Here is a 25,569-nt window from a genome sequence, read left to right on the forward strand (position 1 = left end):
TCTCCAGAGATAACGATGTATTACATTGTGAATTCGTATCTCCAACATGACAAACTTCATGTACACACTAGTTTTAGTGCGACGCTGTCCAGTTCATGAGACCTCTTCTAAAATGTATACAGTCCATGCTCAGATCAGTCATTCACTGAATGACAAGGCATTATAGCATTGAATTTATAAAAAAAAAAAAAAAAAAATCAATGGTGCATAGACAGTAATATTAGAAAATCCCAAATGTTTCCCCAACCACATTAAGCTCGTTTATCACACACAAGCTCTGAAGCACGTGAGAACACAAAACTGCATCATTCAGGAAGAAAGCAAAAAAAGTGCATTCTGTGCAATATCCCGACATCCACTGCTACAGGACCAGTTCATGAGTGTATTACCACTGTTGAGGTAATTGTAATTACAAACCAAAATTAAGAGGTTTATCTATACGACGTTAATGGTGAAGTGTTGCGTGCTAAGCTTTGTCATTGTCCCGGGTCAGGAAGTTGAGATTTCAGGGGGAGGGCTCATTCCACTTGCATATTGCGCAACAGAAGCCCTTTCTTCACTCCTCCCTGCAGCATCCTGGCACCAAGACTACTGCCTGTGATCCCATCACTAGAGAGAGAAATAAAATAACTGATTACACACACAAACCTAAGTAAGCACACACTGTATGGAGGAAGCAACAGGTCTTACAATTATAAAACAGGACTATCACCATAAAGAAATGTCTAAACAGTACAAGAGGAACAAGGCATGGTAATAGTATTTTGTAAATACTATTATTTATTATTCACTTCTGCACACCTAACCTCAAACTATAAGACATAAACATGAGTCTGTTTTTTCCATCAATGCTGCTTACATGGGGTTAAACTTCCTCCTCTTAGGATCAGGAGGCTCAGGTCCATCCGGAAGTTTCTGCAAGCAAAAAAAATAAATTTAAAAATTTTTTAAAAAAGGACAATGAAATGAATACTACTCCTACACACAGAATCAGTCTATACACAGTCAGATCTGAGGCTGGACCAACCTCTTTCCCTGAAGATTCCTGCTGTACTCTTCTCTGCTCCAAGTTTTGCTGAGGACAGACAGTTGCAAGTTTAGACATATGTACCCAGAGGAATGTCTTTTGGCTACACTTCTGTACTTAACAGATAGTAAAGACAACAATTTAACAAAATACACTGGAAACAAGTCGGCTTTCCTGCCAGGAGTGAACAGACACTTCTAATTTATGCTGTATTTGCAACGGTGTGAAGTTAGATTCAAGCTGTCTTTGTAACCACCTTATGTAGCTCAGAGAGCTGCTGGTGCCTGATGAGGGCCTCCTTACTGGGGAACTGCCTCCTACACAGCAGACAGGCCAGTTTAACCCAGTCTGTCATCCTTCCTTCCTTCTCTTCTTTGTCGCCTCCTTCTTCTTCGCTGTCAGTTTCTCCACTGTAGGCTGGGACCAGACCCTGCAGAGGAGGCGGGGAACGCTACAGAAAAAGGATGCAAGATCAAAGACTGAGGAACAGATGGGACAGTAGCGGAATTTTGATAGTAGGTAATCACTTTGACCATGTCCTTACCTCTGCACTTTGTCGGATCTGGTCCAGGAATATCTGAGGACGTTCAGACAGTGCACCCTGCAGGACAGAAAAGCCAAATCAGAGGGATTACCAAGCCACTAAGGCCTTATCTTACTCAGACATTATCTCATCACTAAAGCGGGGTGAGAGGTCATAGGAGCCTAAGCCAGAGTCCTCTGGTTGATAGACGTTCTCCCTCCTTCACTATGATTCCCTGCTGCCCCCGAAGATACACCTGTGTTTACAGCTAAGCATACGTCTGTGTGTAAGGGTCATGTACCTTTTTCTCCAGAACAGCATAGCCTGCGTCAGCACTGGCAGATTCTCGGCGGTCATCTAGGCGACTGTGGCCAGGCGCCCGAGTGTAACCAGGTGGAAGCGCCGTGGAGCCGACAGCCGGGGAGGAGGAGACAGAACGCATGTTCTCCTTGTGTCTGTTGAGACTCTTAGCCCAGCGCTCCATATCTTTTGCAATCTATTAGTATAAAGCCCAAGAGATGCAAGTCAGCCATTTATATGGACCAAACAGAGGAAGAATTACAATTGAAAGGTCACCGGAAACAAAATGCAATCCAACTCAGTAGTCCTTCAACAAATACCACCTTGGTGAAGTCTAACATTTCCAGAAAATGAACAAACAACAAAAAAGCACATCTGTCAGTACATGAGTGTGTATTCAGCCTGTAGAATACCTGTTGAGCAGTTTTATTCTTGGGTTTGTCTTTCTTCTCCTTGCAGCCGAGGTTAGCGAACGGGGAGTCTGAAGGGGCTGCGCCTGTGGGAGCACCTTCAGAGTTAGACTGGCCAGCAGCAGCAGCAGGAATGTAGGTGTGCTTCTCTCCATCCCAGTACATGTACTGCTGTGTGTGAGGGTTGAAGTAGTACTGCAAAGAGGAAGGGCACACAAAACCAGACTTAAAACACTGAGGAAGAGGACACGTACAGAAAGATATTTCAAAGAGTGCTGGCTTGACATTTTGACTGCTGTGCATTCGCCACTCTTTACCTGGGAGTTAGGGTCATAGTAGAGGCCTGTGAGAGGCTCGTAATAGTAGCCAGAGCTTTCGTCATACTGGTATGTGGACACATCTGGCACAGCTACAGTAAAAAGACACAGAACAGTCACAAATTTAAAAATCTTTAATTGATCATGAAAAGGTTAGCTTGACAGCATTGTAGTTCACATACATTCAGACAAACACAATGGGAACACAAAGCCTTACGGTATTGCTGGAGCTCGTGTTCAGTGCCTGGAGTCGCAGGTTGGCTGGCAGCAGCTGGTTGTGGTTTTCCCACAATCTCAACCTGTGAAGAGACAGAGCTCAGTGCTCAGCTCGAGTAATGGCATCAAATAATGCGAGAACACAAAAACTAATATTGTACCTGTGTAACGGCTGTGCCGATGAGACTCGTATGAGTACGAGGCTGCTGCACAACTGCTGATCCAGACGTCGCTCTCTCAGCTGCAACACACAAACAGGTGGCTTAAGTTGACTCAAGCTCAATTCAAATGTAAACAGCTGTAGAGATCATATGGGTAATATGCTCTATACATTTACCTTGGGCTGCTCCTCCTGTGTATGCCCCCATCTGGGCTGCTCCTGCACCATCTACCTGGGCCTTATAAGTTGTGCCATCTAGCCCAGAGTATTCGATGCCTTCCTGGCTGTATGTTACTGCTGCCCCCTGCTGATACACGGATGTATCGATACTCTGGTTTACACCGGATCCATTCTGAGCGGTCTGAGTGTGAAAAAGAATATTTTTAAATAAAGGAAAAACACACAATCATAAATATACAACATTTAATTAAAGAGATGTTACACACTCGTGTTTTCTTTGCTGTAATGACAAGTCATTTAAGTTACCTGCGTGACCGCCCACTGTGCAGCAGCTATTGCTGTGCTGGCCACCGTAGCAGCACTCACTCTGCTGCCATCCGTCAAGAACACATCACTGGCATAGAAAAGAGGCACAAAGAGGGTTTCAGTGGGTTTCTAGTGACCAACATTTAAAAGCTTGTCAGTTACACATTTGGCAGTATATTATTGTTTGCGCAATAGCAGCAATGTGTAATCGTCTATTGTGGTTTCTTTAAAGCAGAGTTTGGGTGTGCAAGTGTTTACCGTTTGGAGCCTTTGGCAAACTCCACCACAATTGCTTTCCCATCAATAGAGAGAGATGGATGGAGAGCCTGCAAGATCTGGAGCAGCTGAGAAGCTTCCTGTTGACCAAACAAACAGACCTGTGAGTTAGTGTGTGTGCGCGCGCGCATCTGTTGAGGATAAAGCTCATTTCAAAATCATCAGAACACATTACAACAATTATTTAAAAAATTCATCCGTCTAGCACTTATGCATGTGTGCGTCTGCCTCGTTATGTTTCGCACCACGATGGTAGAGAGCTGTAGAAAGGCAAAGCCCCTGTTGAGATGCGTGTGCTTGTCCTTGATTAGGCGAACATTGGAGGGGGCAAGAGTGGCGAATGGAGCCAAAGCAGACAAGATGGTTTCCACTGCGGTATGAGGGCCGAGGTTTCTTAGTATCAGAGCTGGTGCAGGAGAGGATGAGAGAATGTTACATTCTTTAACACATTATTTAATAGTTTGGGTTAATCCATTAATAAAATATACAATTATTAAAAAATAAAAAATAAATGTTAATGAGTTAAATTTGTTTAAATTATTAAAAGTCAAAGCATTTTTGTCTCATCTTAGTCAAAGAAAACCGTACAACAGAAAAAAGGTTTATATTTTTTAAACTACATTTTAGTGTATTCTTTTTTTTTTTTTTAATGTTGACATAGTCACAGTTTGTGTTTAATGACATCTGTAGTGTCTTGACATAGTCTTCATTGAACAAAAGTAGGTCTTTCTAAATAGAAGAAGAGATTAACATGGTGGGAAAAGGTCAACAGATAGACTTACTGTCATTGGCAACATCTGCCTGTTGCGTAGACTGTCCTGGACTCACAGATGGACCAGAGGGGTGGTAGGGTGCTGGCAATGGCAACAAGCCCTGGGCTCCCTCCTTCTGAAGACCAACGGGCAAATCCCTCTGCAACTGGGGCAACTTGAGCTCAGCCTCTGAGGAAAGACACCATGCCATTTATGTATTATTATATGATGTGGGAGAGCTTGTGTTCTTTTAAGAGGAGAACAGCAGCCGTGTTCATTTTTTTACCTGATTTAGGCACACTGCATTTGAAGCACTTCTCCCTCCTTTTAAAGTTTTGCACACCGCACTGTTGAAATGTTTTTGAAAGAATGAGCAACTCCATTGATTGATTGATACATATGCATACAATTCACAAATAGAATTTAGACTTCTATATATATGCATGACACACATTGCCAACACACACAACCTTGTTGCAGAGCCAGTCCTCATTGGCACGGGGTTTTGGGTCACTGTAGTGCATAGACACTCTTTGTCCCAGAATCAACAGTACTGCCTGAAAGAAAAAGAAAGAGAGGGAGGGGGAACAAAGAATGATTATCAGAGATAATTAGGCCACACATGCCAGAGAAAGGCCTCATCTCACAAGAGATGAGAGAGAATGAGAGGGACGAGAGGGAGAGGGGGGACAGAGAGAAAAAGAGAGTAGAACTGAGGCTGAAAGAAAGAGGACACCAGAGAAATGCAACCTTCAGCTTTAGAAAATTGGGACGGACTGAGATGGTGTATGTGTAGTGTGTGTGGGTGTCCATTTTTAAAAAGGACACAATGTGTTTTATTCTATCGTGTCATCCCTCCCCCCTTAAGGGGAAACCTTTTCCACACATCCCATCCCACTGTCACCACCTTCATCCCCCAAATAGACAATAGATCCATCCTAAAGATGTAATAATGGTGGATGACCCAGATATGGAAGACTCAAAAACAAGAAAAATGAAGTACTGTATTGGTTCTGATTCGACATACAATAGACCATGTGAGAAGATATATTCACAATGTCACGCTATATCAGACACTGAAGACTTTGGAGAGAGCGAGTGATAACATGTCACTGAAGAAAGAGGAGACCCCTATAATAGAGGAGCTTGAATTGGGCAATGATGAGCAAATATGACTGGGAGAGTTCAGTTATGAAAACTATGCAGTTAGGCCCCAGACAAACAAACGTCAGCATGATGTAACACGCATTTGCCTGTTTGTGGAATTTAGTATAAGTACAAAGACCTACCTACCTCAGGGACAAAATCATGTTTCCACTCTGTGTCTATACCATACTGGAATGCATCGCGTGCACATGACAGGGTATGATGTGACTGTACACGTGTCCTGATGTTAACCTACATGTCCCATTGTATGCATGTATATATGTGTATGTGTGTCTGTGTAAGGGAGAGTGACCTGGTTGGTCTCCATCCAGCGGGTGGCCTCCTGTATGACATTAAACTCGACGAAGGCGAATCCTCGGCTCTGACCTGGACACCGCCCAGCGCCATGGTAACCGAACAACAACAACAACAACATAACAACGCAGTGAGGGGTTAGTGCTTCATGTCCAGAGGGGGGAGGAGAGAGAGAGAGAGAGACAGAGAGAGAGACAGAGAGAGAGACCCTGTGTCAGCACTAATAAAATAAAAGCATTGCTTCCTCTCTCCCTTGGAAATAACACACACACACCTGACAGCCAGTTGGAAAGCCACTGTCGAAATCTCCGCAAGGGTGGGAGGACGCAATGTCAAGCATCTCAACAGGGTCAAGGAAAGAGGGGGAGAGAGGGAGAATCCTATCCACTCATCAGTTTGAGCTTTTTGGCTTTGAATGATGAAGCACCCAGGCACCAACATAACAGACACACACACACACCTCTGCGATTTTGAGAGTCAGAGTGCAGTCTGAACTATGCAGCACCTATTTCAAGAGGTGGAATGCTCCATATTCTGTCCATGCATTACTATAACGGACTGAGAACACATTATGCAACATATTTAGATTTATATCATGTTTAACAACACTGTACATGGTATCAGATCATCATTTAAAACTGAGAGGGACTTATTCTAAACAGTGATGCGGGAGGTGGGGGTGAGAAAGACAAGAGCAGTGCAGAGGACTGTAAGTGTGCCCGAGTTAAATAGGCACACCTTACAGACAACCAGTGCGGTAGCAAAGAAGGGAGGCCAGTGAGACGATGACCGTAATGGAAAACCTTTGGCAAAAGAGCTTTTTTTCTGAGTGGTATGGATGGCGCTCACATAGCTTAGAGGTAGCTGCAACATTCATGTCCTCCACACTTGCACACTCAAAAATAGCTACAATGACAAACACCATCAAAATGCATTCTGCTTCCCGCTGCTCATTTCTCAGTTGACAGTGTTAGTTTGTGAGCATTGATTAACTACTACGTCACTTCGAGATGGATGAGGCAGAATCATGAAAAGGGTAAAGACGATAAGAAAATGAATGCCATGGAGTGAAGATCTAAAAACCTATCACTGTATGCATGCATTCTGGTCCTAAAGGCAAATATGCATAGAGCTCATCCTTTGAAGCGTGCATGGATGTTTTGTTGCCCTGCGAGCACTGATTAAAAAAAAAAAAAATCAAAGCAGGAATCGCAGTAAAAAGCCTGTAAGAGTATAAAAAGGCATTCTTTGCATCAGCTATCTATCCAGAGGAAGACGGTGATGGTATGAGAGAAGGAAAAGGAAAAGGGAGAGCGCTTATTAATAACAGAGAGAAGACTGAGCAGATACAGGAAAGTCACCTGAGAGAGCAGTGGGGTGGAAAAAGCTGGTAATGAGTGCAACACAAAGGGAGAATGAAAACAGAAAAAAAACAAAAACGATTCGAGGCAATGAACAAGTTTTTACCTGAGGATTTGTTTCTCATGAGGCGAACCTCTCTTGGCTGGATCCCCTGCTCCTGAAGTTGTGCTCGGATCTATGAACATAGAGGCATTATTACATTCTAGGCCAACAGACTATAAAAGACCCATCAGACTACTCACAAACATGAGCAGGAGACATATACGCTTACCTCATTGGTGGTGACATTGGGTGGCAGCATGCGAAGCATTATGATGTTGCTTGGCCTTTGGTTATGGTCTAGATCTGCACGGTAGTCCTGGTCCAACTCCTCAAGGGACAGGTCTGGAGCATCACTTCTTTCCTCTGCCCCCACTGGAAAGGCCTGGATAGAGCAGTCACAAATTTGAACAACTAAATAAAATTGTAGCAGTTTTCTTTAAAGAGGACGGACTTGTCATGGCTTACCCTCCTCTTCACCGCCGCACGGGAGAACCTGTCCTCCTCTCTCTGTCCTGCAGCGTTGTATTCAATCTGTTCTGAATGAGCACCACCACGACCCCAGTTGCCATCCCTACCCCCAGAATGAGGGGTACTGTTCTCGGGAAAGCCTCTTCCACCTTTCCCCCGACCTCTTTCCTGCCGACCAGTCAATAACTGCTCAAATTCCCGCCTGGATCCCTCCTCCTCTCTCTGAAGCAACGGAGGGGCTAAATCAGGCTGTGACTGAGAGCACGGGGGCCACAGGAGCCCTTTCCCCCCACGCCCATCTCCTCTCTGGTGAAACCCCGGACGGTCCTGTAGTCGACCTGGCGAGAAGTCACGGACGCCCAGGGATTGCTCTTCGTGGCCGTATAGTCGGTCCTCCTCTGCTCTGACATCATATCCTGCTCCCGCATCCTCATCCTCCTGGCCGTAGCCTCGGTAGTCCATGTCACGAAAGTTATGATCGTTGTGGGTATTGACGTATCGACCTGTGCGGTCACCTCGCCCACCCCTGCTGACCACGAGAGACAATGTGAGGGACTAGTCAGACACATCTTAAGATGGAAAGGCACTACAAGAAGGTTTAGCTCACCTCCGCTCATAGTCCATGCTGATTCCCTGACTCGCGTCTCCTGGTCTGCCCTTCTTCTATTTGGTTACAGCATTGGATACCCTAGAAGTACATGTATGAAATGATTTATGACGAAATAATCTGGATAATCATGGGGGAGCTTTGCTGGTTGACTGATCCACCAACTCTGCTCCTGGTCTCTGTCCTATTTTCTATTTGATTACAGCATGGATATATGATGGAAGTAACATGACATCAGCAATGTACTCTTTAGAACGACAAGCAATATTCACGAGAATCGCAGTAAACTTTGCTGCCTTTTAGAAACAGAGTCAACCCTTATAAGCAACTGCTTTAAAGAAAAATCTCAGAAGTAGAGGCCTCCTGGGGTGAACAGTAGTGATGCGCGTTCAATAGAGTCAAGAGGCATTCATTTAGGAGGAGGCCAAGTTAGCTGCACCTGTGAAAAACTGCAGACTTCTTCAACTTTGACTGATATGAAAGCTTTACACACCAAAACCCATAAATAAAACGAGTCAAGGCATAACCCTGCGTCACTAATGAACATGCGTGCGCAATGCACATGCTCAACCTAACTACTCAAAAAAAGAGTATTCAACAATGACGTGTGGCGGTCATCTCGGTTAGCGGACAAGCTAACAATTTTAGCCTGTGGTTGGCTAGCTAGTCCAAAGCAGAGAAGCTGTCTCTAAAACCGTTTGTCACCCGTTGTAAACTCACCAACAGCAGTATTTGTAATAGAACGAAGCCTTACCAGTGCCACATATAACTAACAATAGTTCTCCTAATGTCACGTCGAAGCCCAGGTGAGACGGGTGATGTATTTTTCACGGAACCCCGTGTAAAATGGCCACAGCAAGACAACAATTCGGAGAGGGAGGGTACAAATACCTGACTCTGGTATGTGATTAGTGGTTGGAGAGCGAAAGTATCAATGTCGACGGTGATTGGACAAGACAGACAGGCCGCCCAGAACCGTAAAAAGAGTGAGTCGCGTCAACGGAAGATGAAAATGCTTGATTGTCATACGTGATCCACGTATACTTCATATAATTCCAGGTAGTATTTGGCGGGCACTTCGAACCGTAGATTGAGATTATTGCTAATTAGTAGTTAATAAATTAATACTTTTACAATAATCATACAGAACGACATACGTGTTTAGATAGTTAAATCTTTTACAGTTACCTGCCTTCTTGATGTACATATTTTAGTACTTTACTAACATAAACTTTAGTAGAACCACGGTGGCCTTCTGGTAGGGATAGGCATCTTTAGGATTTTATCTTTAGCTACTCTTATAATACTACTTTTTTCATGACTAAATAAATGCTTTTAAAGACATATAGAATTATAGTAACAGTCAGAAGAGAATCAGAAGTTATTTATAATTGAGATATAACTAAATATTGTTTCTAGAGCAGCGACGGAAATAAATGGCTTAGTTGATAAAGGCTTCCATGGAGATAAGCCACTCATTCTCCTAGCTGAATGAAGCGAATAACCACAAATGGTCCTGCGATTAAGTGCAACGTGAAGACAGTGGGGCAAAAGCTGAGTAGCAGAGCCATTCGAACACAATAACGTTAGCTACCAACTTAGCCGAGGCCTACAGCTGAGCACTTGAACCTGGCTAGTAACGTTGGCTACCTTGGTTGTTTTGAACATTACGCATCCACAAATAATAAATCATACTTACAGGTTGGAAATCCAGCCATGAAGTGTGTCCAGTTTTGAAAGTGAAGTTTAGCCACTTGTTCTTCAGGTCATCTTCCTTTGGTGGTCCATACAAAGAACACAGCGTCTTCTCGGCATGACGGCTCAAACCAAACTCTTGGGACCAAGCTCCAGCTCCCGTCTCTCCAGCTTTGTTTGAGGTCGTACTAAAGTAGCAGGTAGGAGGTATTATGCAAATGTGTTACATCGTGACTCACTACGTTACAGAAGGGGATAAAGCATAATAGGGCCATTTTAATTTACTAATTTGGTGGTGAAAAATCAACTAACACACTTAAATGCACATGTTCATTTCAATCAGTTGTGTTGATAATATACAATCTCTTTTACCTTTCAAAAGCAATGAGCCTCCATTGCTATAAAAAATAATTGGTCCATTGCAGTGAACGTGACTTTCATTACACGTGACTCTCATTAAACGGCTGAGCCAACCTTAAACCAGTGCCCCCCCACGACTGATGTACTGCATGGCAGTAACTGATGCGTGAGTGTAGATATCTTCGTAACCGATATAAAGTCATATAATCAGATATTTCGAGGGGTTATGAGTTGTTGTTCTGCAATTTGGGAAAAAAGTAATTTAATGCCAGAATATAAGAGATTATTGTAATTGTTATATATAAAGAAATAGAAAGAACTCAAATACATTACAACAGAAAACCCTAATATCAGCTTTATTTGGGAGAAGAAAATCCATAAACAAAAACCTTAATGTCACAATACCAAAAAAAGAAGGAAAAAAGGCTCATCTCCAAACCATTTCAGCCTTGCACCCCAAGCTTTAACTTCAATTAACTAAACAACGGTTACAATTTATCATTTAACTGACATAAGCTGATAATAACAGCAGGATTAAGTAAACTGATTAAAATATAGTAAGAAAATTAGAGACATCAACAATAAAAAGTTATAGTACAATAATGACAATATCATTAAAGAATGATGGTAAAAGTAGAGTAAAAGGCAAATTTGAAATACACATTAACATGTCCTTACAAAGCCGTGTAAGACATACAGTACATGGCAGACATTATAGTAATAAGATAAGCCGATCTATCTGAAAGAATATTCAACTAGTCAACTACACCACTCATGATTTGACCCACTGATTAACACAATCAAATGAATCTCTGGTACACACAAAAAAGGTCCTAAAAACTCATATGTTTAACCTGATTGTGCCTCTAGATATCATACAATGCTTTCCAGTAAAGTGAAAGTTTCTATGTCACTCTGAGTAGCTATTAATTCCATTACCCGTCTGAGCCATAAAATGTGGCCATCAGGGGTAACTTTGGCATGGAAACAAGGGGGTTAGGTCAGTAACGCAGAAGACCTTTCCATGCATACAGTACATAGACACGTATGTTAATACACACCCACACAAAATATACACACACATTCACCGCATGCAGACCTGCACTGGAGAAAGCAAACCACCATACAGTTGCACACACACACTCTCTCTCTCTCTCTCTCTCTAAAGTATAGGTAAGTATTTCAGTATGGGAAAGTATCTCATACAATCTAGTTTAAGCACACCCCTGCATAGCGCCTGAGTCAGAATATGGGCCTGAAGGAGCAAAGCCAATGACAGGGGGAAAGCATTCACAAATGTGATGTGTGGACACTACAAATGACAAAAGAATACCCTATCTTAGTTATGAATCCCTAACCCACAACGTACTCTTCTTGACCGCTGCTCTCAAGGCACTACATGTAGGCTAACTGTGTAAAACCCACTTCGACATGGTCTTCAATTTAAACCAATTCTATATTCATGTCTTTTTTTCCCCGTCTGTCTCTCCGTCTCATGTCCCCATCGTCTATGGCCCGGTAAGGACCCTTTCTCTCTTCATTCCCATCATGGCACATTTCAACCCTGTTTACATCTACTCAACTTCAAATCACCCCCTGCTTTTAGATCTGAAAGTTTTTGATAGGAGAGAGCAAAATGGCACATAATCCAATACATAGATCGAGGACAAAGGTGTAGGAGCCTATCAAATAATTTAAGACCTGCTTTTTAATTTGTTGAGGATAAATGGTTGATAAGAAATTGAGCATCAGCGAAATGTTTTTTTTGGCCCCTCCCCCAATTTTCTCCCTGTCAAATCTCATTGGAAGCTGCCCTTTCTATCTGTGCTTGAAGGCAGCTCCCTTTTCTCCCAGAGCCTATAACAGAAGGCAGGTGGACTTCTTGCCACGTTTCTTGGCCTGCAGTGCTGCCCTAGTTGCCATCTCAAAGACTTCCCTCACACCATCTTTGGATTTGGCAGAACACTCCTGGTAGCCGTAGGCACTGATGCGGTTCGCCATCTCTTTGCCGTCTTCGTATTTAACTGGCTCCTGGAGACAGACGTCAGAGAGAAGGTTTACATTTTCACTTTTACACCATTATACTATCGTGCTTTGTCCTTGTTCAAATAAAGAACGACAAGATGCACGATCCAGCATATTTTGAAACAAAAAAAACAAAAAACTGACCTGTTTCATTTTGGCAAGCTCTCGTCTGGTGTGCTCATCATTACGCAGATCCTTTTTATTGCCCACCAGGATAATGGGAACATTTGGACAGAAGTGTTTCACTTCGGGGGTCCACTTTTCTGGAATATTCTCTACAGCGAGTAGAGGGAAAGAATGCAGTAATTAGAAAACATGTATCACAATGACAAGGTGTTTGATACATAGTGGTGTGACTGTTGCTAAGACAATACCTAAACTGTCAGGGCTGTCTACAGAGAAGCACATGAGGATAACATCAGTGTCGGGGTAGGAGAGAGGCCTCAGTCTATCGTAGTCTTCCTGACCTGCTGTATCCCAAAGTGCAAGCTCTACCTGAGAAAAGAGAGCGAGATACATGCATGAATAATGGATATGAAAAGAGGGCTAATCAAGCATTTAAGGTAACCGTTGCGCTCCACAGAGCCTAGTTTGTAGCTACTTAACATGTCTCACCTGTTTCCCATCCACCTCGATGTCTGCCACATAGTTCTCAAACACCGTGGGGACGTAGACCTCTGGGAACTGGTCCTTACTGAAGACGATGAGCAGACAGGTCTTCCCACACGCACCATCCCCAACGATCACCAACTTCTTCCTGATAGCAGCCATCTGTGGAAAAGAGTCCAATGCAAAGGATGAACTAATACACAAGGTTCTCGCAAGTCTCTTAAGTTGCTCTGCACTAGTCTCAAACATCATTTTATCATTAGCAATTCACGTAAGTAACGGGATGAATCAGACTTTTAAACTCCACGGTGTGATTACAAAGCTTTTCTCAACAGTTCCTCCTGGTTGGCACATATTGTTAGAAGTTAGTTAACAGCTTATACAATGTTAGAAACGCAAGATCTTAAAGATTTATTAAAAACATCCTGCTGGCAAACAGGATGGCTTCCCCGGAGGTAGAGGGTGTAAACAGAGAACATTTCCGTGCTGTGTCCCCCCCGCTCCTGCTGAAAGGCTGTGCAGTGTAACGTTAGACCGGGCCTGTCAAACCAGCTAACATTAAGCTAGCAAGAAAGCTAACGGTGTTTCCCGTGGTTTGTAACGCTGTCATTCAATGTATTCTGTCTGAAATTACAACTGCAGCACTCATCGCGCTGCTGTGGTACTTCTGTGATTGAAACAAGAATCTGCATAAAGTTTAAAGGCTATTGCTGAGTAAGATTACCGCTTGATGTTCTGTGTCCGCCTTTCTCCTCTTCCTGACCGACTGGAAAACTCCGCCCACTACTTCTAGTACGCATGTGCGCGACCACGTCATTCGTCAATCGGCTGCGGCAATCAATTACAAATCTAAATAAAATATGATAGTTTACAATTGTATTATTTAATAAATGTAAACACATGAGTGATATATCAAAAACAGTATAATAATAATATCAACATGAAAAGTTTAAGTCTAATCATCAGACTTTTTGATTGGTCTTTTATTCAAGGTTTCAAATAATAATGCAATAGGCTACTTTCAATGCAAGTTGTGGACACAAATGTAAAAAAAACATACATTTATACATACATATACGAATATATACATAGGAATTATAATTCAGGTAGAGGGAAAATATAGCCCATTTTAACGTTTTCATGTTTCATGGGAAACTCTCCATGTGGAGGGAGATTAACATAAAATGACAGCACATAGTATTGGCTACAGATATTTACACATTGAGTTGAAGTACTGTACATTTCACAAAACTGGAGCTTAAAGTGAAGTCCTATGTCACAATTGAGTCATCATATGTTGCCTAATTTCTTTTCCACCCAAGATTTATCTTTGTATATTTGGGTTTATGTTGCATCGCAAGCATGAATCACAATTATCTTACATAAAGAGCTCAGCATCATGTGCAAGTACACCACTCACTCCTGCCTGAGAAGTATGGCACAGAGACTTTTAAGGCTGCAATGCAGTCTGTCTGAGCTGTCTCAGCTCTCTCACTGAGACCCTTCAAAAGCATCTCCATGATTCAGGAGGGAAGATCGCCTCTTCAAGCCCCCGTTGAAGTGAGCATGGCTTCGCTCTCCTCCTCTTTAGAGTTTATTTAAAGGCATGCTCACTGAGATTGAGCTGTTCATAGCTGCAAGAGTTAAAGCACTGCTCATTCTATTTGTTTCTATGGACACTGGAGGTAAAGATGCTCCGATTGGCTGCTCGACTCAGCCAGTCTCCGGTCTATTTCCTGACTGTGGTGGTGCTGTTGCTGCGCTGGTAGAACAGCACATATGCTTGATTGGTCTGAAGCTGGTTCTCCGAGACTGGAGTCACACTGTAGTTGGGTAGATGGAGAGTAATAATGGGAAACAGCTTGAGGTTTGTACATGTGTCTCAATACAGATGCAGTGGGCTTTGTAAGTAGCAGTTTGCAGGGCGTTGCTGATTAACACACAATGATTTGGGTGCAGGTCCGAGCCTCACCTCGAGTCATTGTAGAAGCACCAACCATTTTCATCTGAACAGCAGGCTGTGTAGTGGCCCATGTTCACCGTCCCAGCGTGGTTACATATTGCACATAAATCATACAGAACTGGGCCTGTGGGGACATACATAGATATGACTTACTTGTTCCATTCTTCATGACTTATGTTGTATCAGTTTTATTTACTTATACAACTCATGGAATAATCAGTTGTAAGAAATCGTCTTCACATTTAAAAAATTACAAGAATATATCAAACTAAAGTGTAGCACATGAGCTGTGGATGAGCTGTTATATGCCACAGCTTTTCCTTTATATTGTATTTTAATTGGTTGATTGTTTAACAACCCACAAGGGTCGACTCGAGCAAGTAAAAGGAGATAGTGCATGAATGGTGAATTGTTTTCTTTACCACAGTCGACGGGCCCGTAGCATCCAAGGTCCAGGTCAGTGAGTGGGAAGGACACGTACACTGTGCTTTTACTGATAGACCACCGTGACGTAGTAAAGCGGTTCAGATCTGAACAAGAGTGTTAAGCATCATAACTTCCTCCACAAAAGCTACTCTTAGGTTAATATTCTTAGTTGTCAAGGATACGGATCACAATAACCTGGGGAAACCTCTGGATGGAAAGCCGCTTGGTGCACTCTGTATGCCTGTTACACCTCTCGCACATCTTAAACACACAGAAACAAACACACATGTACATTTTCAAAGCATTTGCAAATACACATGGTCTGTTGTAGGTAACTTGCCAGCACAAAGCAATTCATGAAAAAGGCTGGAACATTGAGGAAAGTGTTATCCGCCACCCTTGTTAATTGACTTTGTGTTACAGCTTTATTGATCCATATATTAACTATTGTAATATTGTTTGATGTGCTACCAACTCATCCTACTTCCCATCCATTTAAATTCAGATAACGTATTTAAGAATGGTAATCAATTTGTTTAGCAAATTATTTGAAGGATCAATTGATAACGTCAATACTTTTACACGTGTTTATGTATAATTTCATATTTTCATTCACATCCTGCCAGGATTTATTTACCTTACTGTTGTACTTCTCAATATCAATATATCATAAAATATGGATGTCCCTCTCCCTGTAACAGTTTGAAATGTAATAAGAAAACATTTACTTCAATACATGTCTACAAGAGTCAATTGACGTCTCCTGTGGTTTTAATTTGCTTCGTCTTGCATTGTCTGATATTTATAATTATATTTCATTGTTGATTACTTGTTTTGTATCGACACTGTATAAGCTCTTTGGCTTCCTTACTCCCTTTGCACATATTTACTGATGCTCTATTGCTGTATTTCTTTCTCACCATGTTTAAATTGTGCATAGGTAACAGTTTTTGGACGAAACCATTCCTAGTTTATAGTGTCTGCGTCATTGACATTTTACCCCAAATTTAGAGACACATGGTTGATGTGTTGTACACTCTGTTAACTTACTGGTGAGTTGTCCTTGTCCAGCTTCTCCTCCTGAGAGAAGAGGTCCAGGCACTCCCTCAGCGTGACCCCCCCAGCAGAGCCCCTCTTGGGGATGGGCAGCGACAGATCACAGAACACGTCGAACGTGTTGGAGTAGTGGGAGCACACTGAGCAATGCAGCGAGCTCCTCAGCTGGCCTGAGAACAGGTCTGTGAGAATGGTGGAAGGAATTATCAGTGGGTTGCCTTCATTGGATTTATAATGCAGATGAGTCTGGTGGATCACCGCGACTGGACTGCTCTTCTCACCGACTATTCTGCTGTCATCTCTCTCCATGTGCTTCTTCCACATGGCGGCTGCCTCCTCCGAAATCCTAAGGAAGGACAAGAGACGAGGTAGAGATGTGGTCACATGTAGGACATGAATGTTTCAAGCACAGAATCTTTTCCACATAAAAACACACCTAAATCGGGCAAATTTCTGTTCAGGCTCCTTCCCTGTTCGTCGAATATAGGGTCTGCGGTTGATTTCTGTGTGCAGCTTGTCCAATAAGAACCTGAGGAACTCCTGCGCATCCTGTTGACTGCGTTAAACACAGAGACAAAGACATCTCTGTGTCACTGTTACAGGCAGCTATTTCTATAAGAGTCTCAACTTCAAAACCAATCTATACTCGTGGCAAGGTAGAAAATGGATTGAAGCAGTTACAGTTCCTCTCTTGTCCTTGAAACAGTTGTGCTGATACAGAAGTGGATATTATATTGCACTGCATTCAAGACTCATGGAAAGATGCAGTTAACCTTGAATGAAAGAGAAACACCATCTATATTCTCACCTGTATCCACTGAAGTAAGGCACCGCTTCTTTAAACATACTGTAAAACTGTCGTGGGTTTACAACTGTGTCCCCGTCATTTACATCCCAAAGGCCTGACAGCACCTGAGAGAAAGCTGGCACAGGGAGACCGGGAGCAATGAGAAAGATGAAAACACAATAGGAGGCGGAGGGAACAGCAGGAGAGAGGAACATACCTTCCATGAGCTTAGCCTCCTCTTTGGAGAACTTCTCATCCCTGTAGGACATGAGGAGGCTGTAGTCCCGTAGGCTACGTGTGTGAGACAAACATTGGACTACTGCGTTCAGGAAACACTATTTTGGAGACAAAGTAAAGGAGAAAGTGTACATGTTTAGGAAATAAAAATGCATTCTGGTATTCATTAAAGGACTTTGTTTAAAGCACATCACTTAACACTTACTGTGTTTCCTATGTTTCTTAGGCCAACCCTTCCACTTCCTATAGAGAGATGCTCTTTCTGGAAAATAAAGACAACTCATGAAGCTATTGACCCAAATTACATCTGCAAGAATACAGCCTTTTTGTGACCTAAAATTTGACCCCTGGCAAAGTCTGTACAGCATGTTACTGTCTATCTGCGTGTACAGCATTGGGAGAACAGATTTAGCCTTCTTATCCCCTTCGCATAACAAGAGAGGGCTAAAAGGAGGTCAGCCTGAAGCATTCATCCTATTAGAGACCAAGGAGTGCTGACAGGTGCTTAAACACGTGTGAGCTGGTGTGTACTCATTAATTACTTTACACAATCTCTCGGTCTGTGTTTAGGTTCATCTCATATGTGTCCCATAAATTTCACGTCAAGAACAAACTTTTCAGACCACCAGACTGAGGTTTGACCATAAATTGAAGGATTATACACATTTTGCACACCTCGTTGTCGGCGACCAGAAGCAAGCCCATCAGTGAGGTGTAGAGAACAGACTGGGAGATGTCGGCCGTCTCTCTCTGGAGGCCGTTCTGGGAGACCAGGGTCCGACAGAGGGCATCACAAGAGCCCTCAACGTTGACGCCACTGGCTCCTGGCATCCTATATTACTGGTTCACCTCAGCAGTGTCTTCCACTTATACTGGGACAGTTAGAAGGGCTTCCCAAAGAAATAAAAGCCAGGTAGTTTGCACCTCAAACTGGGAAGGTTGCACCACCTCTGCTTTTTCCACATGCACAAACGAGATGGTAGTTCACAAGAGAGAAAGAGTGAGGTGTGTCATTCACAGCTGAGGGGGATAACAGTATTCATTTGTACATAACAGTATAGCTAAATCCCTATATTAAATAGGTCGAGTTGACAATTTCCTCTCATAATTACAGCACGCGGGACAGCTCGCAAAGTCAAGGTCTGTCAGAGAGCTCAATGAATCTAGATTGTAAACATATCAGCTTCAGGGTACATCTTTACCAAAAAAAAGAGACTATTACTGGAGGCCTCACCTAAATTGTTCACTGATTAAAGAGTCAAGTAAATAACTTGTAACATGCATGAAAACTCACAACCGTTTTGAGTTATTAAAGCCAAATCTACACTCTCACTGCTGCTTTCCGTGGGTGAAGTTAAATCTTGCAAACAAAGTTAGTTTGCAAGTAATTCCTGATAAATATTCCAGCATTAGCAAACAAACAGAGCAGTTTGGACTCACCTGATCACTTGGGTCACTGTATCTGTGAACAAACTGTCCCAACCAAACTGTTCCCATCTCCTGCTGAGCTGTTAAAAATGCATAAGGGGACGTCTACTGTTTCACTGTGTGTCTGTAGGCTAGAACTGAAAGTCTACCTCTCTCCCCTGCCCTATCACCAGTGTCAGAGGGAGAGAGCAAGGGGGAAGAGGGAGGGAGGATAATCATGACTAATCTTTTCTTTGTAGCTCTTGTTGGCTGCACTTAGACTTTTGTGGATTGGCAATGAGTACCTAAAGAACTTCTATATGTCAGTTTATTTAAAAAAATTAAAAAAAGAATGAAAACATTTTACAGTGTAAATTCACATTCAGTAATACTGTTCTCAAGCTGTACATCAAACATCACCACAAGCACAGAATATATTAGCAAATGCATGAACAGACAAAACCCATGTAGGAAATTCTGTGTCAAAGGCACAATCATCTTTCACAGTCTATTTTATTCTCTCCGATGTCAATGTGCAGTTCACTTCCCATGCCTCCCGATCATCAGTCTGACACAGTCAGCGACAGGTATGATCTGCCATTTCTGTGTCCGAGCTGAGGCTGAGATCAGCTATGTGGTACAGGGCGGGATCAGGGTGAAGGGAGAGCTGCGACTGGCTGGACTGAGCGGTGCTATCTCGCGACCGGACAATCGCTTGGCGCAGACAGGTGATCCACTGCTGCTTGCTGAAGGAGTCGTTGGCCTGCAGGCTGTAAGGGTGAGCTTTGGAGCGCCCTCTGCTGCTCACACGGAAACAGTTTTTCACTGGGATGGAATGACAAAGAGGAAGGAAGGAAATTGAGTGGAAGCAAGGTCGTAGGTTTCACTTCAACTAATGGGGTGGAGGGGTGTTGCTTTCTCTCAATCTGAGGACTTAGTTGTAGCCTAAATTTAACCTCCTTTAACCCTCCCTTCACCTGCATGAAACACAAGGTATCAATAAACCTGAATTAAAGCATGCATAGATGAAGTATGAATACATCACTGTGGTGCTGAAACAATTGATGGACAGAATATTAATTGTCAACAATTTTGCAAATTAGGTAATTGTTCAAGTCATTCATCAAAGATACCAACTATTTGCTGGTTAAAGCTTCCAATTTAGACCATTTGATGCGATCAATAGAATGATCCGTGAATGAAAATACATTATATTTGTCTTATGTATATGTTACCTTTATCATTTCCTCCAGTGAAGGCTCCCCTGAAGGTGCCCCCTCCAGCAGCCTCCCCATCTGGGATCTCCTCCAGATTTATCAAGGCGTTGGGAAGAGGCTGTCTGTATACATGGAACACCTGACCTCCCTCTCTGTCCTCCCCCAGCCTAGTCAGCACCAAGGCCAGCTCAAACAGGAATACATGCAGCCGCTGACAGAGGGGGGAGGGAGGGGGAGAGAGAGAGAGAGAGAGACACAGACAAACACACACGCACACAGGCATTAAGAAAGTTATTCAAATATTACGGTACAATCTTTGGCAGGGTTACAATACAAGAAGATGATACAAAATGCCCTTTCAAAGTAGAGGGTAATACAGGGCTCATTTAAAAAGGCCTAAAAATCAAAATCAGAGGAGAGGGCAGAAAGGAACAAAGGCCTGTAAGTATGGATCCATCCCGTCTTTAACCTTTTCAGTTAAGATACAAACAAATCGACAACCAAAGATCAATCTAAGGATCTTTAGAGTAGTTAAACCTAACAACAGAGAGCCGCTACCTGGCCTTTGTTGTTCTTGAGCTCTCCGTGGCAGTACAGGAAGCGGGACAGCTGGATCTCTTGTAGTCTCTGACTATCTTCGAGGTATGCAAGGCCCCGCCTGTAGAACTGACACTCCGCCTCGCCAGTCTTCTTGTTCACCTCCGCCACGATGCTCTGGACCAGCTCCAACTGAACAGAACAAAGTAGTCTCACACAAAATGAATGTATTTCATGTGGGATTTTGGTGATGAAGAATGTGTGCCACCTCCTCAGAATTGACAACTTGGTTGGGTTATGAATAGGATACAACTCACATATTTAAGCAAAACAATTAAAAATATGTAGTACGTTTACTATGATAGCACGCTGTTTCATATGAAATGCAAAACTGCCTCCTGAACATAACTTTCATTTATTATTCCTCAAGTCTTTATTGGTATAACACATACCAGCCACAGGATCACTGGCTACTGAGGTTCATGTTTCATAAAACTATTTTCTCTTGCTGCCATTTGGAGGCGCCAACGTGCAAAGTTTTTTAGATTTAAAAAGGAAACAAGTGTTTGGACTTTAAACACTTGCAGTCTGATGAATTTAAGAATGATGGGAATAAACTTATAAAACCTATAAGGACGAAATGTCCAACATTTATTTGGTATTCATGGATATTCGAACAGTCATAAGCCTTAATAATTTGGAAAATGGCCAGGCAAATGTTGATTTTCATGCAACTAAGAAAACAATCTGACCACATTTAAGATTGTTAAAATAATGAAATGAGTATCAAGAAACAAGTAGAGGTTTTACTGTGCACTGTGTGTGTACACAGTGTATTTGAAACATTAGATGAGCACATTTAAAAGGTAACTCGGGTCTATCTAAAGCGGCACACATCTTGTATAAACTGCCAATGTGGAGCTCATTCAGAGCCTTTTAGAATAACACGAATGTGTAAGACACCAACTCACAGCATCAGGCAGTGTGTCCTCATCCGGGTGCTCTGGAGGCGTGCACTTCTGTATCTCTTTCAACAGCAGGGGGTATTTGACCAAACGGCTTCGAGGGAGATCCAGGAAGTTCCACAGGTCCAGTTTCCTGCTGAACGAGGACTCCTGACACAGACGCAGGAAGTGCTCCACTCTTTTCTCATGCTTTTTCAGGTCAAGCAGGGCTTTAGCCCCCACCTGGTTACAGCAGTACGTAACATAGGCCTCCAGGCACGGGAACTGCAGCGAGAAGGACGGGAGGAGCAATGAGGCAATGATGTGAAAAAAGTCAGTTAAAAGCAGAGATGCACACAGACTGAACTCTATGACTCTGGTTGAGAGAGGAAGATAATAGAGTAAATACAGGAACTATAGAGAGTGAATGTGGTTTGTGCTCTTTTCTCCTCTTCTCTCTAGAGCCTTGGTTTCCATGGAAATACTCACCCAGTTCATCAGAGTAGGCCCGACCTGTCCGATCGTCTTCTCTGATCCCTTCAGCCGCTCAAGACGACTCAGAAGATCTGGTATGAAATAAAGATAGAACACTTAAACTGTTGAATTCTTATTGATGTTTGCCTCATGAACACCAGCGTTACTACAGATCAGAGACAGAACAACATCACATTTAACTGATTCAACCTCCTTTATTTTGAGATAAAAAGCAACTCACTCACACATCTTGACAACATGTACTGTATATCACCACATGGCAAACGTATGCACAATCTGTTGTTATAATTAATGTTCAGTGTAGAAGTGGTCCACTTTTTATCAAAAAAAACCCATCATATATGTAGAGCAAAACCTGTGATACGACGGTATTACATTTGGATTTATTGAACTCATTAGTTTGGACATAACGGTGTGAAACGTTGAAAGTCATCCAATGATAATACATGCATTTGTTTTTCACTCAGCCCTACTTGCTATACACATGATTACGACATGAGAAGGTTGATAATGGGAGTGTGCGAAGCAGAGAGGTCGTTTACCTTTATGGAGAGGAATGAGCGAGTCCAGTGTACCAAAGATCTGTCCGAGCTCACTCTCTGTCATGATGTCCAACGTCAGCATGGGCTCATAGTACACCTGGTAGCACACAGAGACCAGGAGGCAAAGGTGAGGAAAGAATAACAGCAGTACCAAAAGAGGCGTATGAAAGTGTGAGAAACTTAAATCAGCAGAATTTGTTTTTTGGTGGACACGTACCTTCTTGACCAGACTGAGGTCTTCAATGAGTTGTCTCTCACCCTGAGTCAGCTCATAGATCACCTGCGGAACGAACACCAACACGTGGATGCAAGCACAGGCGATGCACACATGCAAAACGCACGCTTGCATACAATGTGGAAAACACAGGAGGACAGCATGCACTCTCACAGCTGATTGTTCAATAAAGGAAGTTGAGGCTTGAGTGCCAGCTCACATCCTCTTTCATAATGCCCGTGTAGCGTAGAGCGGCTTCTCAAATATAATGAGAAGGCATTAGTCACCCCGCCCACACTGCAACCACAGACCCACAGCCCCCCTAAAAACTATTGCATTATATTACAAAAATGTGAAAGTTAAGTTTCTGCAGCTGAACTACACTTCAGCAGGCGGCCCCTCGCACCTCTTGTCGCTTGATCTCCTTCGCAGTGAGGTCATGACTCTCCACAGTGTCACTCCAGCACTGGCTGTTGCGCCGGCGTGGATACGAGGAGGCCTTTGCGCGAGAGCGCAGGGGAGCCGGGGGCAAAGTTCGAGCCTCCGTGCGAAAACTAATAGACCGCTGTGTGAAGAGCAGAGTAGTTGAAAGTCACTGGCTATTCATTTTGTAAAAACAACAGGTATGTGAGTGTTTGTGTGCATTGTTACCGAAATAGACTGTCCAATGCGTTTCAGAGCAGGAGTCTTCACCGGAGTTATGACACCTGTTACGCTATTGGACTTTACCACAGGTTTGACCCTTTTGTTACTGGGCTCCTGAAATGAAATGACAAACTTTGAACAAAATGGTTCCCAAGCTTATCAGGGTGGGTCATTCATCAAACTATTACGGGCTGTACATTGAAAGATTTAAAACAACTGAACACACATCTGGCACCTGCAAAAGAGGAACAACTCACCTCCGAATCCCTCATGTGGTCGGACATCATCTCACCCTCATCATCTTCCTCTTCATCCTGATAAAACATAACAGGTCACACAACAGAACAAGCATTAGGCGAGAAAGACACAACAGTGTACAGGAAAGAGCAATGTCGAGAGATGTTGCATGGTGCAGATCTCTCATTTCCTGTGTGACTCTTTCAAAGAGGAAGGAGGTTTAAACTTTGCTGCTGTAGTAAAAATACAAGATGTCTGCCTGTTTTTTGCCACACTAACTACATCAGCTGTAAATTCAGCGCAGAATCAGAGTGAGCTGTATTAAAAATGTATCCGTTTATATGTTTATGATACACATGATAAAGATGAATGCAAAGCAGGGAAGCTTGAAAAGTAGAAAATTGAATTAAATGTGACAAGATGCCATAAACATTTAGAGATTTGAGCATTCAGAGAGCTTCTGTGGCTGCACAGCTGAACACAACGTTCACATCTCGTGTTAACGCTGCACTCAGCATTGTGGTCACAAAGGTAAGGTTGACTAACTTCCGCTAGTTAGAGAGAAAACAAAGACGTGAAGAGGCAGTGGAACAAGATGGTGCACATCAGATATCACTCACCTCTATGATTCTCACCACAGGTTCAGGGTCTTGTTTTCTCTTCTTCTAAAAAAGCAGAAATGTAAATGAGATTCTTTTTTTTCTTCTTTTTAACAAGCGCCCTCCACACAATAAAATAAATAAGGTCAATGAAGAGACTTACCCCGGCATGGTCACAGGGAATGGAGTGCGTTTCTCCCAACACTGCAGTGCTTAAAAAAATAAATTAAAAAAAAAAAAGCAGCCATGAACACAGTTATGTTATATTACTAGTTATAAATCACAAACATCCAAAGCAGCTGGATGGATCCTAGTAGCATGTTCCTACTGGTCTAATTCAGCAGATTTGTCCTAAAGTTATAAAAAAGTACATTATTGATAGAAAGGTTAAGACCGAGTACTAAACGGTAATAAAGTGTTAAGCTTTTGCTACCATGACACCAGATATATACCAACTTAAAGTACCACTCACATGACCCTGTAGTATATATGTTAATCCCTGCCCGTCTGATCACAGTATGAATATACAGTTTGTGGCACAACAAGGTAGAAACATAACGGTGAATGTAAAAGGTATCATACCAGGAAGTCCTTGTTTTACCAGTCTCTTCTACTTCCATCTTCCTTTTGTCTTCAATGCATCGTCACAGAAACATTACAGGTTCTCAAACTGAGACGGGTATAAATAATCCACATTTACGCCGGTCTCTTCCGTTTCTGTAACATACAGTGTTTGCAGGGAGCTCGTCAGAGTGCAGTGCACTCCTTCCTCACTTTCTTCCTCATCTCACACCCGACCACATCCTTTAGGGTTGCACATATTCGTGTATCCGCTCCTCTCGGAGGTTTCAAAAATTAACTTGTTCAAACGGATCGAATTTTAACACCACTTTGCAACCCAAAAGGACCCTACTGGAATAACCGATATGCTCTAAATAAAATATCAATATATTAACAGTTAACTATTCATAAAGTTGTCTTTTGAATCAGCATAATCAACTATAGATACATTTGCAAAATAATTTGACAGATCATTTCTTACAATCTGATGAGGCCTTTTCACTGCAGGTTCACGAGTAGGCGTTTCAGATTCAGGCTGTGCTTCCCGGATACATTTGATAATGAAACTTCTTATGAGAGAGCCAGAAGCGAGTCACACAGGCAAAA

At 42.7% G+C, this 25,569-nt stretch overlaps 4 protein-coding genes across 6 annotated transcripts; all 4 read right to left on the reverse strand.

The window, feature by feature from the left end:
* Window positions 1-242: 242 nt before the first annotated feature.
* Window positions 243-9,273, reverse strand: rbm10 (RNA binding motif protein 10). 2 transcript variants are annotated; one of them, XM_031845051.1, is made up of 23 exons: window positions 9,162-9,273; window positions 8,408-8,488; window positions 7,798-8,326; window positions 7,562-7,714; window positions 7,396-7,465; window positions 5,927-6,000; window positions 4,938-5,024; window positions 4,754-4,814; window positions 4,498-4,656; window positions 3,961-4,121; window positions 3,698-3,795; window positions 3,440-3,527; window positions 3,131-3,314; window positions 2,955-3,034; window positions 2,795-2,876; window positions 2,578-2,669; window positions 2,264-2,455; window positions 1,852-2,046; window positions 1,572-1,628; window positions 1,284-1,478; window positions 1,028-1,075; window positions 860-915; window positions 243-609 (listed from the first exon to the last, which is right to left on the reverse strand). In XM_031845051.1, the coding sequence occupies exons 2-23, from the start codon at window positions 8,422-8,424 to the stop codon at window positions 519-521; spliced, it is 2,769 nt and encodes a 922-aa protein (XP_031700911.1). In that variant the 5' UTR covers window positions 8,425-8,488; window positions 9,162-9,273; the 3' UTR covers window positions 243-518. The 2 variants fall into 2 exon arrangements, with proteins under 2 accessions (XP_031700911.1, XP_031700912.1); XM_031845052.1 differs by lacking the exon at window positions 9,162-9,273 and having other exon boundaries at window positions 8,408-9,135.
* Window positions 9,274-10,802: 1,529 nt separating this feature from the next.
* Window positions 10,803-13,873, reverse strand: LOC116381952 (rho-related GTP-binding protein RhoA-C-like). The gene is made up of 5 exons (XM_031844524.1): window positions 13,821-13,873; window positions 13,103-13,258; window positions 12,862-12,982; window positions 12,632-12,762; window positions 10,803-12,493 (listed from the first exon to the last, which is right to left on the reverse strand). The coding sequence occupies exons 2-5, from the start codon at window positions 13,256-13,258 to the stop codon at window positions 12,320-12,322; spliced, it is 582 nt and encodes a 193-aa protein (XP_031700384.1). The 5' UTR covers window positions 13,821-13,873; the 3' UTR covers window positions 10,803-12,319.
* Window positions 13,874-14,082: 209 nt separating this feature from the next.
* On the reverse strand, window positions 14,083-19,195 carry usp21 (ubiquitin specific peptidase 21). 2 transcript variants are annotated; one of them, XM_031844471.1, is made up of 11 exons: window positions 18,241-19,195; window positions 17,771-17,827; window positions 17,546-17,663; window positions 17,350-17,464; window positions 16,978-17,097; window positions 16,823-16,887; window positions 16,536-16,723; window positions 15,668-15,746; window positions 15,482-15,589; window positions 15,069-15,183; window positions 14,083-14,919 (listed from the first exon to the last, which is right to left on the reverse strand). In XM_031844471.1, exons 1-11 carry the CDS (start codon window positions 18,394-18,396, stop codon window positions 14,826-14,828), a joined length of 1,215 nt encoding a protein of 404 aa, XP_031700331.1. In that variant the 5' UTR covers window positions 18,397-19,195; the 3' UTR covers window positions 14,083-14,825. The 2 variants fall into 2 exon arrangements, with proteins under 2 accessions (XP_031700331.1, XP_031700330.1); XM_031844470.1 differs by having other exon boundaries at window positions 17,350-17,663.
* Window positions 19,196-19,290: 95 nt separating this feature from the next.
* On the reverse strand, window positions 19,291-25,567 carry arhgef3l (Rho guanine nucleotide exchange factor (GEF) 3, like). The gene is made up of 13 exons (XM_031844461.1): window positions 24,985-25,567; window positions 24,566-24,614; window positions 24,424-24,468; window positions 23,824-23,880; window positions 23,573-23,680; window positions 23,328-23,486; window positions 22,925-22,987; window positions 22,708-22,804; window positions 22,160-22,236; window positions 21,698-21,955; window positions 20,748-20,918; window positions 20,208-20,400; window positions 19,291-19,797 (listed from the first exon to the last, which is right to left on the reverse strand). Exons 1-13 carry the CDS (start codon window positions 25,020-25,022, stop codon window positions 19,550-19,552), a joined length of 1,563 nt encoding a protein of 520 aa, XP_031700321.1. The 5' UTR covers window positions 25,023-25,567; the 3' UTR covers window positions 19,291-19,549.
* Between the last annotated feature and the right edge of the window lie 2 nt (window positions 25,568-25,569).

The sequence above is a fragment of the Anarrhichthys ocellatus genome, unplaced genomic scaffold (genome assembly GCF_004355925.1).
Source record: "Anarrhichthys ocellatus isolate YVR2014 unplaced genomic scaffold, GSC_Weel_1.0 scaffold5, whole genome shotgun sequence".
In the NCBI taxonomy this organism is placed as follows: Eukaryota; Metazoa; Chordata; class Actinopteri; order Perciformes; family Anarhichadidae; genus Anarrhichthys; species Anarrhichthys ocellatus.

Coding starts and splice junctions, on each gene's coding strand:
- rbm10 (XM_031845051.1), bottom strand. Junction 4,657..4,753: donor ATGCAGTGTGCCTAAATCAG/GTAAAAAAATGA, acceptor GTCTTTCCTCAG/AGGCTGAGCTCAAGTTGCCC. Junction 916..1,027: donor AGGAATCTTCAGGGAAAGAG/GTTGGTCCAGCC, acceptor TTTTGCTTGCAG/AAACTTCCGGATGGACCTGA.
- LOC116381952 (XM_031844524.1), bottom strand. CDS start 13,258: ATGGCTGCTATCAGGAAGAAGTTGGTGATCGTTGGGGATGGTGCGTGT. Junction 12,763..12,861: donor AGACAGCCCTGACAGTTTAG/GTATTGTCTTAG, acceptor TACTCGCTGTAG/AGAATATTCCAGAAAAGTGG. Junction 12,494..12,631: donor AGCTTGCCAAAATGAAACAG/GTCAGTTTTTTG, acceptor GTCTGTCTCCAG/GAGCCAGTTAAATACGAAGA.
- usp21 (XM_031844470.1), bottom strand. CDS start 18,396: ATGCCAGGAGCCAGTGGCGTCAACGTTGAGGGCTCTTGTGATGCCCTC. Junction 17,664..17,770: donor TAAGAAACATAGGAAACACA/GTAAGTGTTAAG, acceptor TCTCCAAAATAG/TGTTTCCTGAACGCAGTAGT. Junction 15,184..15,481: donor CTACGGGCCCGTCGACTGTG/GTAAAGAAAACA, acceptor ATGTCCCCACAG/GCCCAGTTCTGTATGATTTA.
- arhgef3l (XM_031844461.1), bottom strand. CDS start 25,022: ATGGAAGTAGAAGAGACTGGTAAAACAAGGACTTCCTG. Junction 24,469..24,565: donor TTCCCTGTGACCATGCCGGG/GTAAGTCTCTTC, acceptor CTGCTTTTTTAG/AAGAAGAGAAAACAAGACCC. Junction 19,798..20,207: donor CACTGGAGGAAATGATAAAG/GTAACATATACA, acceptor ATTCCATCCCAG/TGAAAAACTGTTTCCGTGTG.